This window comes from Capra hircus, chromosome 9 (assembly GCF_001704415.2).
Source record: "Capra hircus breed San Clemente chromosome 9, ASM170441v1, whole genome shotgun sequence".
NCBI classification, from domain to species: domain Eukaryota; kingdom Metazoa; phylum Chordata; class Mammalia; order Artiodactyla; family Bovidae; genus Capra; species Capra hircus.
Genome location: NC_030816.1, coordinates 29,901,936 through 29,918,803, shown reverse-complemented (window position 1 = coordinate 29,918,803; position 16,868 = coordinate 29,901,936). Strand labels below are relative to the sequence as shown.

Below are 16,868 nucleotides of genomic sequence, written 5' to 3'. Positions count from 1 at the left end.
TCTCATCCTTGGTCGTCCCCTTCTCTTCCTGCCCCTAATCCCTCCCAGCATCAAGGTCTTTTCCAATGAGTCAACTCTTCGCATGAGGTGGCCAAAGTACTGGAGTTTCAGCTTCAGCATCAGGTAACAAGGCTCAAAATATTCTGCAGTTCACACAGCTAGGAAATGGCAGTACTGGAATTTAAATTTGGGTATTGGTTAGCTCACAAGCCCATGCTCTTCTCTAAACCACAGCCAGTACTGCCTCCCTCACTGCAGTGCTCCTTACATAATATTATGCTCTCACTATAGTTAAGTTAAACAAAATTTATTTGAAATTCCAATATCCAAGTTAAAACTAAAACCCATATGCATTCCCCAACCCACCACTAAATGAAAGTGGAACAGGCAGCAAACAGGTGGCAAGATAGTATCAACTAGGAACTTAAAAGAAATTCTTCACTGGAAAACTGACACACAGATAATCAGAAATTCAATAGCGTTTCAAGAAAAATTAAACTATCAAGCTCCCAGGACTACCCTTTTATGGGGCAAGAGACATTACCCTGACCATTTAACAAACGAATATATTATTCTAACAAACATTCAATATCAAGAAATTATTTTTTTAACATATGCTATGAAACAGTAAAAGTCATCGAGGATGGAAAAGCTCCATCTCAGTTTTTCCGTAAGTTGCCCAGGTACATCCATAAGTATTTTTAAAGTAGGTTAAAATGCTGGAGCCAGGACCAGGATGTTTATTTCTGAGGCTCTTTTCTACATACCCATAAATTCATACCAGGCACACTTTGTCACATAGTCATGCTTATTTTTAATCAGAGGCACTATGGAATAATAAGCACATGAAAAAATAAGTAATACTTAAAAATAATATAACTACATAAAAATGTTTCTAATAAAAGCTTTGTTAGTCCTATGAAACTAAATGACATTCTTTTAAATACACAGTAATATAAAAGAAACAGCCTAAAGTTACAAAGAAATGTTGATGAAGATTTGTGAAGCCACTATTATTGAGGATAAAATACATTTCATTTATTTGATGATATTTAACCATTTAAGATATAGAAAGTATCTGTCACAAAGCCCTGTAATTATTAAACACTATAAAGAATATGCTTATGCAAATTACCAGTGCTTGAAACATTCAAAACACACTGCTAAGTTTTTAGAATATGACATAATATTCACTAGAAGTATCTGCAGCCTCACAATTCTGGAAATAAAAGCAAATCAATTTGCTTAATAAAAAAAAAATCTCTGGAGCAAATGAAATAAACTTCCAAGGAGATTCCAAGAGAATGGTAATTTTTAAAGCTATTTTTAAATATTTGTTCAAATGAAGTTTCAGTGCACAAAAATAGAAAAAAATGAAAGGCTTTGAGAAGACACTGGTGAGTCACAGGAAAAAAGCAAATCCAGCTGCACTCCATAAACCAAAGATTTGTATCTAGAACTTTGAATAAGGATTAAATCAGAAACAACTATCTGAATGGTTAACATCTAGTATCCATTTTTAAAACCTACTCTAGGGTAGCTGTTCCTGGGGAAAACATTCATTAAGCTCTCAAAACCACAAACAGAGATAAATAAATTTTGGCAATGAAAAAAATCTCCCAGGTGTGTAAAACATGTACACACACGTGCACGCACACACATACACACACACACACACACACGAAAATTCTGAATCCTATAGAAGAATCAAGGACAATTATAGAATACATACTGATGAAAAGCATTTGGTGATGCAGTAATGAGGAACATGGGAAGAGAGATGTGGAGATCTGAATCCTAATTTGTTAAAATTCAACCACAAAGAATTAAGTGTTATAGCACTTTAGAACCTACAACCAACTTTGTTAACCGGGCCCAGAATTAAGAACACAGGCTAGTCAGTATTCCTCAACCTTGAGCAATATTTGGAATATTTTTAAAGGGTAAAAATTCAGCTATCCAGTATGCCTTAAATGATTTTTATTAAGATGTTCTTTAAATGTGTATTAATATGAAAATTATAAACACTGTATGGATATGGTTCTTAAACAACTAAAATTACAAATTGGCATTAGGTTACTATGACAGATGATGGTGCTTGACTGAAACCGTTGCTGAAATGCAAGTTTGTGTGCCTGACACTCAGTGCAGCCAAACAATACCAAAATGTCAGAGTCTGGAACATAGAAAGGTTTATTGAGGGCTGTGCAAGGAGCATTTAAGGATGGCCCATGCCTTAAAAACCCCAAACTCTCCAAAAGCCTTCAGCAAAGCCCTTTTCTAAGAAAGTTGAAGGAGAGATCTGGTTAGCTGTTGCAAACAGTCTTGAGGTCAGGTCACGATATTCCTGTAAATCTCCACCAAATGAACGTTACTCTGTTCTGACAAGAAACGGCCAGGTCCCAAGGCACAATTTTCCCCCTCTGAGGTCCTGGTCCTGGCGAAGAAAGACAGATCTCAGTTGACAGCTCTCTCAGGGCCGGGTCCCCAGACACCGCCCAACCATAGCCAGGCTGCCAGGACACAACTGGCCCTCAGATTCCTTAGGCTGCTCAAGGGGGGTGGAGGAGGGGTGGCGGCAGGCCCCCACCAGGTCCCAAAGGTGGGGAGAGGGGAGATGTTCACTGCTGCCTCAAGACCTGGGCCAAATTCAGTGGGTTGATGAGGGCTCTGGAGCCCTGCTGGAAACAGGCTCCAGTTTGTTCCCTGGGCCTCCCAGCTCACCCACTGGCCCGAGGCCAGGTGAACTGGAGGGCTGCAGAGGATGCCAGGATTCACCTCTTACCTCACTATATACCAAATGACCACCATTCCACCGATGGTTGGCTGAATGGCCCACTGACGGCTGCTTACTGACAGTTGGCTGCTCATGGGAGGGGCCTACTGTGGTGTCAACCAACGGCTGAGCAGGACAACCAACAGTCACTCAATGACAGTTGGTAGCTTGTGGGTCCAGGTAACGGCACACAGCAAGGGCTGTGTGCTAAGAGCTGCACTGGCCACGTGCTATTACAAAGCTAAATTGCAACGCCCAGTATGTAAATGGTTCTGACTGTATGGGGCGGATCTTGGAATAAGGAAATCCCATGGGCAAGATAGGCTTCCAAGTGGCGCTAGTGGTAAAGAACCTGCCTGTCAATGCAAGAGATGTAAGAGATGTGGGTTCAATCCCTGGGCTGGGAAGATCCCCTGGAGGAAGAAATGGCAACACACTCCAGTATTTTTTGCCTGGAGAATCCATGGACAGAGCAGCCTGAGAGGCTACAGCCCACAGGGTTGCAAAGAGTTGGACACGTCTCTAGTGACTTAGCACACATGCATGGGAAAGATGCTATCCTCTCACCACTGTTCTTTATTCAAACTATATGAAGCTTTTATTCATTTAACATACTGCTTTTACCGGGTCTCCTGACTGGGCCCAGAAGACTCTCTCTGTAAAAGAGCAGGATAAGCCCAGCCCTTAGCAGGCACCCATTGATGTGCCTCATTAGGAACACCCCGTTACTAGGCAACAGGTCTTGCTCAACCACTGGTCGGTCCTCAGGGCCCTGCCCACAAGCAAACACCTGTCCATGAGCAACTGTTGGTTGTCCTGCTCAGCTACTGGTCAGTGCCACAGTAGGCCCTGCCCACAAGTAACTGTCAATGAGGGATATTAGAGAAGTGATTCAGCCAACAGTCAGTGGTGTAACAGTCATCAGGTAGAGAGTGAGGTAAGAGGAAGATTTAGGCCTTCTCCTGGAGGCCCTCCAGCTCACCCAACCTTGGGCCAGTGGGTGAGCTGGAGGACCCAGGGAACAGATTGGGGACTACATCCTGCAGGGTCCAGAGCCCTGATTAAGGCCCTTGACTGTGTTGGCCCAGGCCTTGAGGCAACAGTGAACCACTCCCCCATCCCTGTCTCTGAGACGTAATAGCAGTTGTCTGCCTGGGTTGCAGGCCACGAGACCTGGTCTCCCCGACTTGGGGAGCCTGAGGAGACTGAGGGCCAGTGGGGTTGGGTGCCTGGCTCCCTTAGAGATGACAACTAGGTAAGGTGTGGGAGCCTGGCTATGGATGGGCGGTGTCTGGGAACTTGGCCCTGAGAGAGCTGCCAACTGAGATCTGCTCCTCTTAGCCAGGACTGGGACCCCAGAGAATGAAAGTTGTGCCTTGAACCTTGCCCTTTTTTATCGAGACAGAGAATAACATTCGTTTGGTAGAGATTTCAAAACAACATCGTTACCTGACCTCAAGAACAAAGGATCTGGCACCAAGTCTGCAACAACTAACCAGGCCCATCTCTCACCTTTTGCTTTTCTGAAAGCTTTCACTAACCTTGGGGTTCTTAGGGCATGAGACACCCATCACCTCTCTCTAGGAACCTGTGATAAAACCTTTCTCTGTTCCAAACTCTAATGTTTTTGTACTGATTGGCTTCACTGTGCGTCAGGCACACAGACTTGCAATTCGGTAACATCTTCACTCTTGACACAAGAAAAAGATTAGTGAAGGGTATCCCACAATCATTACTAATCACTTTAGTGGCTTCTAGAAGGGGCTAAGGATTTAGGTAGGAGAGACTACAAATGAAATGGACTCCCTGGACTCAGAAAGTGATGGTAGTAGCCCAGGAAAGGTTGGATCTAGTGGAAGTAGTTAACTGCCAGAAGCAAAGGGGGCATGGTGACTCTTAGAGGCAGCAAGGTGGATATTGGGAATACTAGGTAATTCTCAGGTTTTGTTGTGATAGGCAGAAATCCCTGTCTATATTTAATTGATCAGACCCAAGAATTCAAACCAACAGCCATCTCACTAAGATCTGTTTTGATTTAAATAATTAAAAACAAATAACTCCAGGTCTAGTGAACAGAGACCTATCTGAGACCTACTATCTGACCTATAGGTCAGACCTATGTCTGACCTACTATAGACAGTCCCGGCCTCTCAGTCAAATCTAAGACCCTCGGTTCTTGGATAAGAGGCCAAATCCCTTCTGGAAGATTTTTTTGCCCAAATGCATCTCTGGTCATTACCCATAAAATAGAGAGTTGGCAAAAGGAAAATACCCAATCCTCTTGAGGATTTTTACCTACTAGCTCTGAGCTAACATTAATTAGTAGGCATTAAGAATACTTCCTTGTCCCATTACTAAGGCATAATTTTTCTGGGTTCTCTAGAGTGTCCAGCTGATCCAAGAGTCCTTTCCACACTGTCCAGTCAATGTCTCCCAGTTCCCCAAGAACTCTGAGAGTTATGCAGCTTTACAGCGCTCCAGCCTCAGCGAGCTTCCTCCTGTATGTGTGCTGCTCCGTTTTCAGCAACAGACTCCAGTGGGCACCTGAGATTTCTGGAGCCCTTCTGTACATGCTCTCTCCTCTTCTGCATTCTGTCCCACATTTCCAGCTACCTCAGCCTCCCCCAAATCTGATCCATCTCTTCAATTCAGCAGTGCCAGCATCCTCTGCTGAAGTTGCCTCTCTCTGTGCTGCTGTTTGGAATGCACCTCTCAGCAGAAAGTTACAGTGATCCTAGTCTCACCTCATTTGTTTTCTCACTCACAGGGATCACAAGCTTGTGCTCCCTGTACCCTAAGCAGAATACAGTTGTTCATATTTTTTATCCAGTTTCCTACTTGTTTGCAGCATGTTATCCTATCTTAGAAGAAGCAGACATTTCCAATCTATTCTTTTTGCCTCATCAATCAACATGCCTGTACACATGTTCGGCGTACACCTAACTACTACTTCCCTACACTTTGCTAGGCAACTTCTCATGTCTTTTTTTTTTCCAGCCTTAGTTATTTCCTTCTCATCCAACATGTCCCAACTCATATGTCACCTCAACTTTGGAAGTCTCCAGTTTTCTCTAGAGATTTTTTTCCCTCTGCATATTGCTCATACATTCTACAGAATTTATCTCAATATCCTCTATCTGCATGCCTCCCAACTAAAAAAACTTTCTAATAATAAGCATAACTGCTAAAATGTGACTACTTTTTATGTTCCAAGTACTCTTCTATATTTGCCCATTTACTCTTCATAAAACTCTAAGACATATTAATATGTACCATTATTATCCTCATTTTACAAATGAGGAAACTAAGGCACAGAGAGGTTAAGTAAATCTCCTGAGATCCCATACCTTGGTAGGGGCAGAGTCAGGATAGTCTGACTTCAGAGCTCGTGCTCACTATACTGCCTCTCATGAATTCCTGAAGGGTAGCAACTATGTCTTATTCTTGTTTGTATATCCATGCCAAGAGCACCTCAAATATTTGTGGAATGAATTAAAATTTATAATTTTCTCCAAGTCATCCAAGAAAAAGTCCTTCATAAGTAAGGTAGGCTTTCAGTACAGTAATTACAGAACTGAGTCTAGAAAGGGTCTTTCATAAACATGGAAGAGACTAAAATTAAATATACAATAATAAATTCAAAGAACTCTGGAGAATTTTACCATGCAGAAAAGACTAATAAGGTTTTTTAGGTAATAAGAAACTGCAGTAAACTCAGGAACAAAAAGTCTCTACCAAGGTATCAACACCCTCTAAGAGAGGGACTAAATGTCATATTTTGTCTCCAATAGAGGCATACCAAATTGATCCCATCTATCTAAACCTGAAATACAGATCATAGTTTTCTCAAGGCAACAGTAAAAAGACAAAATATTTAAACAAAAATTTTATCCTAAGAGTCAAATCTGTCAAGGGTAATCAATGAAAACAAAGCCATATTGCACAATGGAATCAGCTATGTTAAACAACAAAAATTTAACCAATTCTACATGAAAAAAAAATATTATTCATTACCTTTCAAACAATTAAGTGTCCTCCATGTTTATTAAAAGCTTTTAAGTTCTTGACAATAGATAGCATATGCAGTGAATTCATAAAAGCTAGAAGTACTCAAAAATAATATGATTTATGGAAATTTAAATGATTAAAAAGAAAAATATAGGGCTTCCCCGATGGCTCAGTGGTAAAGAATCCAACTGCCAACGTAGGAGACATGGGTTCAATCCCTGATCAGGGAAGATCCCTCATGCCTTGGAGCAACTAAGCTCGTGCGCCACAACTACTGAGCCTGTGCCTCAGAGCCCGGGAGCTGCAACTCCTGAGCCCACGTGCCCTACAGCCCGGGAGCTGCAACTCCTGAGCCCATGTGCCCTACAGCCCATGCTCTGCAACAAGAGAAGCCACTGCAATAAGAAGTCCAGGCACTGCAACTACAGAATAGCCCCTGCTCAGCACAGCTAGGGAAAAACCTGTGAGCAATGAAGACCCAGCACAGCCAAAAATTAAATAAATATTAAACAATTTTAAATAAATATATGAAAATGTATATTTTGCACAAATGGATAATTACATTTAGTTCCCTGGTGGTTTAGCGGTAAAGAATCCGCCTGCCATGCAAGAGATGTGGGTTTGATCCCTGGGTTGGGAAGACCCCATGGAGAAAAGAAATGACAACTCACTCCAGTATTCTAGCCCAGATAACCCCAATCCATGGGGTCGCAAAAGAGTTGGACATGACTGGGCGACTAAGCAACAACAACAGCAAGATGGCAACGGCCATGGGGTGCAGGCAATACTGGGAGAAGATGGAGACTGATACACCGTCATGACCTTCAGCCTCTCCCACATGACTCATCCACACACATACCTGGACTTCTCCTCCACCCCGCATACCACTGTCTGGCTTGGACAGGTCCACTATCTCATCCAAAGTCCCTGAAACTGAATGTCTTTCAAAATTCAACATTTTTCTGAGTTTACAAAGGTGCAATTCACCTAGCACTCCAGAATAATCTGTGGCAGCACCCTGGAATCAAACAAATTTATATTTCTGTAGCAAAATGCAAGAATATTCACATTAAGTTGGATAAAGAAAGACTATGAATGATCTCACGTCAGTTCAGGTCAGATTTATGAGTCTAAGAAAATATTTTTTTCCCTGACCTTTCAGGATTTTTAAACAGTAGGAAAAGGATGATAAATTTGTATTACATACTGCATTCAATCTACTCATCATTACCTGTCTGAGAAGTGACGACAGCTCCCTTAGCTACCGTGCTCAGTTATGATACCAATTTCCACTAGGCAGAATTGGCAATACCTTTGGAAATCATTTAGTCAAACTTCTTATTTCATTGCTTAGGAAATTAAAGCCCAGAGATGGAATAACTTACTTAAGGTCACACTGTTGACACCTACTGACAGAGATGAAGCTAAAACATACATGTAAGCTTCCTGTCCTGCAGGTTACTTACTGTTTGTTCATTTGTTCGTCCATCCATCCATCCATTCATTCTCTGTTAGAGGTGATTTTTTTTTTTAGCTTTTCAAAATAACAAAATAATTACAGACTCACAGAAAGACGTAAAAATAGTACAGTCTTCACTAGGTATCCAGAGAGGGACTGGTTACAGGACCTCAAAATTTCTGTTGCTCAGGTCTCTTATATAAAATGGTGTGGTATTTACATATAACCTATGCACATCCTCTAGTTTACATTAAATCATCTCCAGATTACTTATAATACCTAATACCATGGAAATATTATGCAAATAGTAGTAGATACAATGTATGTTATATCAAAAGTTGCCTGGCTTAGCAAATTCAAGTTTTGTTTTCTGGAAATTTCTGGAATTTTTTCCCCCAAATATTCTTGATCCATGGTTGGCTGAATCCACATACATGCGGAACTCGTGGATATAAAGTCCTTATGTATCTTTCACCCAGCTTCCTTCCATACACAACTGTAGGATAATACCAAAACTAAAAATTAACACTGGGACTTTCCTGGTAGTCCAGTGGTAAAGAGTCTGCCTGCCAATGTAGGGAACAGGGGTTCAACCCATGGTACGGAAATATTCCACTAAGCCTGTGAGCCCCAACTACTGAGCCCATGCACCACAACTACTGAAGCCTGCACACCCTAGAGCATGTGCTCTACAACAGGGAAAACCACCACAATGAGAAGCCTACGTGCTCACTGCAACTAGAGAGTAGACTCTGCACAACACAACTAGAAAAAACCTGCAACAGCAACAAAGATCCAGTGCAGCCAAAAATAAATAAATAAAATTTAAAAAATAACAGCATATTATTGTTAACAAAACTACAGGCCTTATTCCGTTTTTGGCACTTTTTAAAAACCTGCATTCATTTGTGTGCTAGTATATATAGTTTGAAGAACTGACACTTTCAAATTCTGGTGCTAAGAGTCCCTTGGACTGAAAGGAGATCAAACCAGTTAATCCTAAAGGAAATCAACGCTGAATATTCATTGGAAAGACTGGTGCTGAAGCTGAAGCTCCAATACTTCCACCACCTGATGAAAAGAGCCTACTCACTGGAAAAGACCCTGATGATGGGAAAGGCTGAAGGCAAAAGGAGAAGAGGGTGGCAAAAGATGAGATGGTTAGATAGCATCATCAACTCAATGGACACTGAATTTGAGCAAACTCTGGGAGATAGCAAAGGACAGAGGAGACTGGTGTGCTGCAGATCACGGGGTCACAAAGACCTGGATGTGACCTAGCGACTGAACAACACCACCATAAGGATGTTCCAAGGCTTCCCAGGTAGCTCAGTGGTTAAAAAAAATCCGCCTGCAATGCAGGAGACCTGGATTCCATCTCTGGGTCAGGAAGATTCTCTAGAGAAGGAAACGGCAACCTAATCCAGTATTCTTGCCTGGGAAATCCCATGAACAGAGGAGTCTGGAGGGCTACAGTCCATGGGGTCACAAAGAGCTGGAAACAACCTAGCAAATAAACAACAACTATTCCATTGTATGGATGCACCACAGTTTGTTCAGCCATTCACCCTTCAGTGAGGTATGGGTTGTTTCCAGTTCTTAGCTGTCACAAATAAGGCTGCTATAAGCATTCCTTGTATAGGTTTTGATGTGAGTGTTTATTTCTCTGGAATAAATGCTCAAGTGTGATTACTGGGTTGTATATTATATGTATGTTTAATTTAATAAAAAACTGCCAAACTGTATTCCAGAGTCAGTTCAGTCCTGTTACTCAGTCATGTCAAACTCTTTGCGACCGCATGAACTGCAGCACACCAGGCTTCCCTGTCTGTCACCAACTCCCAGAGTTTACCCAAACTCACGTCCATTGAGGCGGTGATGCCATTCAACCATCTCATCCTCTGTTGTCCCCTTCTCCTCCTGCCCTCAATCTTTCCCAGCATCCCGGTCTTTTCAAATGAGTCAGCTCTCTGCATCATGTGGCCAAAGTATTGAAGTTTCAGCTTCAACATCAGTCCTTCCAATGAACACCCAGGACTATCTCCTTTAGAATGGACTGGCTGGATCTCCTTGCAGTCCAAGGCACTCTCAAGTCTTCTCCAACACCACAGTTCAAAAGCATCAATTCCTCGGGGCTCAGCTTTCTTTATAGTCCAACTCTCACATCCATACATGACTATTGGACAAACCATAGCCTTGACTAGATGGACCTCTGTTGGCAACGTAATGTCTCTGCTTTTTAAATATGCTGTCTAGGTTGGTCATAACTTTCCTTCCAAGGAGCAACCATATTTTAATTTCATGGCTGCAATCACCATCTGCAGTGATTATGGAGCCCCCAAAATAAAGTCTGACACTGTTTCCACTGTTTCCCCATCTATCTGCCATGAAGTGATGGGACCAGATGCCATGATCTTTGTTTTCAAACGTTGAGCTTTAAGCCAACTTTTTCACTCTCCTCTTTCACTTTCATCAAGAGGCTTTTTAGTTCCTCTTCACTTTCTGTCATAAGGTTGGTATCATCTGCATATCTGAGGTTATTGATATTTCTCCTGGCAATCTTGATTCCAGCTTGTGATTCTTCTAGCCCAGCGTTTCTCATGATGTACTCTGCATATAAGTTAAATAAGCAGGGTGACAGTAGACAGCCTTGACGTACTCTTTTTCCTATTTGGAACCAGTCTGTTGTTCCATGTCCAGTTCTAACTGTTGCTTCCTGACCTGCATACAGGTTTCTCAAGAGGCAAGTCAGGTATTCCAGAGTGGCTGTAACATTTTTACATTCCCATCAGCAATGTTCAAACTGTGGTGGTGGAGAAGACTTTTGAGAGTCCCTTGGACTTCAAGGAGATCAAACCAGTCAATGCTAAAGGAAATCAACCCTGAGTATTTGCTGGTCGAATACTGAAGGACCAGTGCTGAAGTTGAAGCTCCAATACTCTGGCCACCTGATGTGAAGAACTGACTCATTGGAAAAGACCCTGATGCTGGAAAGGGCTTCCCTGATAGGTCAGTTGGTAAAGAATCTGCCTGCAATGCAGGAGATTCTGGTTCAATTCCTGGGTCGGGAAGATCCGCTGGAGAAGGGATAGGCTACCCACTCCAGTATTCTTGGACTTCCCTTGTGGCTCAGCTGGTAAAGAATCCACCTGCAATGCCGGAGACCTGGTTTGATCCACTTCAGTATTCTTGCCTAGAGAATTCCATGGCCTGTATAGTCCATGGGTCACAAAGAGTCAGACACAACTGAGTGACTTTCACTTTCACTTTTCACTCTGATGCTGCAAAAGACTGAAGGCAGGAGGAGAAGGGGGTGACAGAGGATGAGATGGTTAGATGGTATCACTGACTCAATGAACATGAGATTGAGCAAACTCCAGGAGATGGTGAAGGACAGGGAAGCCTGGTATGCTGCAGTCCATGGGGTCGCAAAGACTTGGACATGACTGAGTGACTAAACTATTTCAAGTTTCTATTTCAACTATTTTAGCTGAGCTATTTCAAGCCCCAAAAGATGATGCTGTTAAAGTGCTACACTCAATATGCCAGCAAATTTGGAAAACTCAGCAGTGGCCACACGACTGGAAAAGGTCAGTTTTCACTCCAATCCCAAAGAAAGGCAATGCCAAACAATGTTCAAACTATGGAACAATTGCACTCATCTCACACATTAGCAAAGTAATGCTCAAAATTCTCCAAGTCAGGCTTCAACAGTACGTGAACCGAGAACTTCCAGATGTTCAAGCTGGATTTAGAAAAGGCAGAGGAATCAGAGATCAAATTGCCAACATCTGTTGGATCATCGAAAAAGCAAGTTCCAGAAAACATCTATTTCTGCTTTATTGACTATGCCAAAGCCTTCGACTTGCGTGGATCACAACTAACTGTGGAAAATTCTTCAAGAGATGGGAATTCCAGACCATCTGACCTGCCTCCTGAGAAATCTGTATGCAGGTCAAGAAGCAACAGTTAGAACTGGACATGGAACAACAGGCTGGTTCCAAATCAGGAAAGGAGTACATCAAGGCTGTCTACTGTCACCCTGCTTATTTAACTTATATGCAGAGTACATCATGCAAAATGTTGGGCTAGATGAAGCACAAGCTGGAATCAAGATTGCCAGGAAAAATATCAATAACCTCAGATATGCAGATGACACCACCCTTATGGCAGAAAGTGAGGAAGAACTAAAGAGCTTCTTGATGAAAGTGAAAGAGGAGAGTGAGAAAGTTAAAACTCAACAGTTAGAAAACTAAGATTTTAAATTTAATCTCACTTCTCAATTAAACTGTTATAAAATTAAGTTCTAGGCTCTTTCCCTTCTTCTTGATGAGATAGCTTACGTAAAGAAAGAAAAGGTAGTGAATAATGAATTATGGTGATTTCCTTCTTTTCTCCTCTTGTTTGCCAAAAAATGTCACTGTACATCTAAATTTTAGGGCTATCAGGTATGATTCATCCCTAATACACTATGTTTTTCTACCCAAAAAGTAAAATGACCCAAGGGATCAGAATATCAATATAAGTAAATAATGGAATCTCAAAATGTAAAACGGAACTAAGTAAAAGAATTTACCAAATCCAATTTTTTATGGTCTTCTATATTAACTATATGGAGCCTTTGTGTCCTTTGACTAGCATACTGAGACACTCTCTGTCTTAATTATCAATGCTTTGCCAACAAGATTACAACAAAGTAAGGTGCAGCATGTGAAACAATACAGCTACTTAATCCATGTTTTTAGCTATAATTTACAATAACCACAATCTGCCTACCCTATGGATCAAATGCTTGCTTCTTTGCTGAAATAGATGTATACATGATCACCTCCCCCAGAGTTTTTTGTTCACTGACTGCCTGTGAGTTTAGACTGTTAAAAGAATTTAACCATGTAACGAAACTACATACAGATTAACTCCTTCTTTTCTTACAAAATAAAGTAATCCACATATGTTACTATGGCTTTGCTGAAACTTTCTCCAATTCTTTCACTGTATTAGATCAGGGACAGGCAGGCAGGGAAGGCCACAATCAGGAAAGTTTCAGACCTTTCATCTAGAGTGTCTCTGGTGGTCTCAGAAGGAGTCTTCTCTAAGACCCCAATTGATACTCTGACAAGTAGATGAACTGCAATTCTCAGAATATGCACATTACTAAGGCTTTTGCTAGCTCTCCCCTTTTCATGTCAATGCTTTAGAATAGACACTACAATATGCATGTGCACAATGTAATATGTAGTCCAAGGGGATTAGATTCAGAAACCCCCCTGGATATCAAAATCTCAGGATTCTCAAGTCTCTCACAATATCTATGTATAATCCAAGGCACATCCTCCTCTATGCTTTAAATCATCTCTAGATTATTTACAATGCCAATTCTATGTAAATGGTTGTATACAATAGCAGCGCTATAAAAATAGTTGCTGGTGCACAGCAAACTCAAGTTTTGTTTCAGGGGGACTTTCTGAAATATCCCCCCTGAATATTTTCAACCTACAACTGGTTCAATCTGTGGTTGTGAACTCACGGATCTGGAGGGCTCACTGTACTACCACATCCTCCACTGCTAACACTACCATATTCCCATCACATACAGAGAAACCCACTATTTGATTGGCAAAAAATAAGACATTTCATGGTTCATGTGTTGTGAGAACACAGAGTAACTTGAACTCAGACACTGCTAGTAAGAATGTAAACTGGTATAACCACTTTGGAAAACAATTTGTTATTATCTCCTAAAGCTGGCCATGTGTACACACTCCTTTATTCTCTCAAGACAAGTACACCAGAAGACACATTCAGGATATTCACAGCAGTACTTTTCATAACACCACAAACTGCAAACAACCCAAATGCTGATCGAAAGAAGACTATGGTATTTACATAGTAGAATCTCACACATCAGTGAAAAACTAGAGAAGTATAGTTAACACAACGGGGAAAAATCTTAGAAACAATGACGAATTTAAAAAGCAAGTCACAAAGGACTACATGCAATAAAGTACAATATTTGTAAATTTAAAAAATGAGTATTATTAAACACATTACTATTAAAGACATTACTATTAAAGACTATTAAAGACTATTAAACACATTACTATTAAACACATTACTATTAAAGAAAACTCCCATGCAACTTTAAAAAGGAAAAATAAACACAATTCAGTTCAGTGGGGAATCAGGGAGATAAACCAGTGAATAGAGACAGCTTCAGCAGGATTGATCAAAGTTATATTTCTTCAACTGGGTGGTAAGCTCATTCCTCTCACTATTAAGCTTTAAAAGATACATGTTGTGTGTTCTGAGTGTGTACCATCTAGAATCTCTGGAGATTCCAGCTTCAAAACAAGTTTAACCTACTCATAAAATGACATTCCTGATAACTGGGAATGATGCCCAAGAAATAAAATCTCTCTACTACTGCTATTCGGTATTGCTATTGGTAACTTTTATAGTAACAAAGAAATAGCAGATGTCTCATAAAAACTTAAAGCAAGAGAAAGGGAAGTAAGGGTAGCTATAAAAGAGCAATATGAGAGATCCCTGTAGTGATGGAAATGTATCAGTGTCAACATCCTGCTTGTGGGACAAAACTGCAAAGGATACACTGGACCTCTCTATAGTATTTCTTTCGACTGCATGTGAACCTACAATTATTTCAAAAGTTTGTGCTTTTTAAGAAAACATTTAAGAAAAATGATAATTTTGTCCAAGATTTCTCCACAACGGTACTACTGACATTTTAGTGTACCTAATTCTTCACAGTAGGGAGTTGCCCTGGGCACTGCAGGGTGTTTAATAACATCTCTGGCCTCTTATCTATTAAACACCAGTAGAACGCCCCAGTTGTAACATTTCCATACATTGCCAAATGTTCCCTAGGGGACAAGTAAGTTGCTTATTGTACTAGAGTTACGTAAAGAATATTCCTATGCTGAGGAAATACTTAGAAATACTTTTTAAAAATGGAACCAAAAGTTGTGGTCCTTCAAGTCCTAAAAGCAGGTTTCACAGTAGCAGTCCGCATAAAGTGATAAAAATCCCAAGGGAAAATGAATACTGACTGGATAAATTCCTGCTTCAAGCCTGAGACAAAAGTTGCAAATGACTGCCTAACTTTTGACCTATCTCCCCCCAACCCATTCTTTCTAGAGGTGACTTCCTGAATAATGCAGAACCGAAAATAAAACTATCCCACTTTTAAAAGGCCATTTCTAGGAAGTGACTCAAACCCACATCCCTACTCGATGTTTCCAAAATCACCGAGGCAACTTCACCTTCAATAGCTAAGAAGCAAAAACGCGGAAATCGCACGTGTTCTCATTCTTAACATCGCAAATCTTAATAAAAGTATGTTAAGGTAAGTGGACTAAGACACAATACCGAATAGACTGAGAAAACTAAGTAAAAAGAAATAAACAGGCAGTCAGTCTGAGAGAGGCTGGAAAAGTGTATCGGCCAGGAAAAAGGACTAGAGTGGGTGCGAGTGTGTCAGAGAGAAGGTGTAGCTCACCTGGCTGTGGTAAGCAGAGGGTGCTGAGTCCCCACCAGCTTCCGCACCTGCATAGCGATGTTGCTGAGCTCGTCGCTCAGCAGGCAACGGAGGCTCATGAAGGAGGTGGGGTAGCCCACGATCTTCTCCGCCTCTGACACCACTTGGCTCCACTGGGCCGGGGACCTGGAGGACTGACCACGCCAGGAGATCACCGAGGAGATGGTATCGAGGGGGCCACGGAGGGGACCCGAGGCCCCAAGATAACGGGGCAAGCGCAAAAGCAGCTGCCGAAGGCTCATAGTTTAAGTCTGAGGGTTTCAGGGACCTGAGGGTGTCCGGAGGTGGCGCGGGGAACAAGCCAGGGACAGATGAGGAACTTGCGGGAACTTGCGGGACCCTCAAGAGGAGGGTGGGTTTTTGGAGTCGTGACCAGAAACGAACTTTAACTGCAGATCCCGCAGTCTGGGTTAGACACACAACACCCTCAACCCAGCACTGCCCACGTCCATCTATGGTCGAAACCACGGCCGCTGCCTAAATGGGGAACGCCATATTAGAGGAGTGAAATACGACTTGCCGTAAAGACGGAGGCGGGCTGTTCTGCGGCAAAGAATTTTCCCTACTTTGCGGCGCAGCCCGGACTCCCCGAAGGGGCGGGGCTCTGGAGGTGATCGCGGGAAGGCGGGGTAGGGTGCAAACCTCAGCTCCTCCCACCTCTTCCTGGCCTGTCAGGGCAGAGGGTGACAGAGATGGGCGAGCGGTGTCCCAGCCCCTGGAGTTTGGGCAGAGTCCGATTCATCGTAGGATACCCAGTGCCCTCCACGGAGTAGGCACGCATAAATATGTGTTCTGAACCAGGGTCGGTGTCTGCCAAGTGTCTTTTGCTGGCCCCCAGCCCTCCCGGGGGAAAGGGATAGAGCAGAGGCGCCAGTTCCTCTGGGAGGCTATCCTGCCAGACTCTGGCAGTGGTAGTGAACGGGCGTGAGGGCATTCTCTCGTATCATCTGTGCCCAACCTATGAAATGTGGCCCGGCCTCGCAGAAAGGGTGTTTTTTGTGTTTTATTTCCCCAGGGTCTGTCTTGGGTCCTTGCTTCTGGCTCCTCACTGAGCCTTGGGTTCCCCTGTG

At 42.2% G+C, this 16,868-nt stretch overlaps 1 protein-coding gene across 2 annotated transcripts in view; it reads right to left on the bottom strand.

Annotated features, from left to right (window-relative positions):
* Window positions 1-16,319, bottom strand: part of PDSS2 (prenyl (decaprenyl) diphosphate synthase, subunit 2) — a 279,997-nt gene extending 263,678 nt beyond the window's left edge. For both annotated transcript variants that reach the window (XM_018053102.1, XM_005684603.3), the window contains exon 1: window positions 15,760-16,319. In XM_018053102.1, coding sequence (XP_017908591.1) covers window positions 15,760-16,040 — 281 coding nt within the window. In that variant the 5' untranslated portion in view covers window positions 16,041-16,319. The remainder of the gene's footprint in view (window positions 1-15,759) is intronic.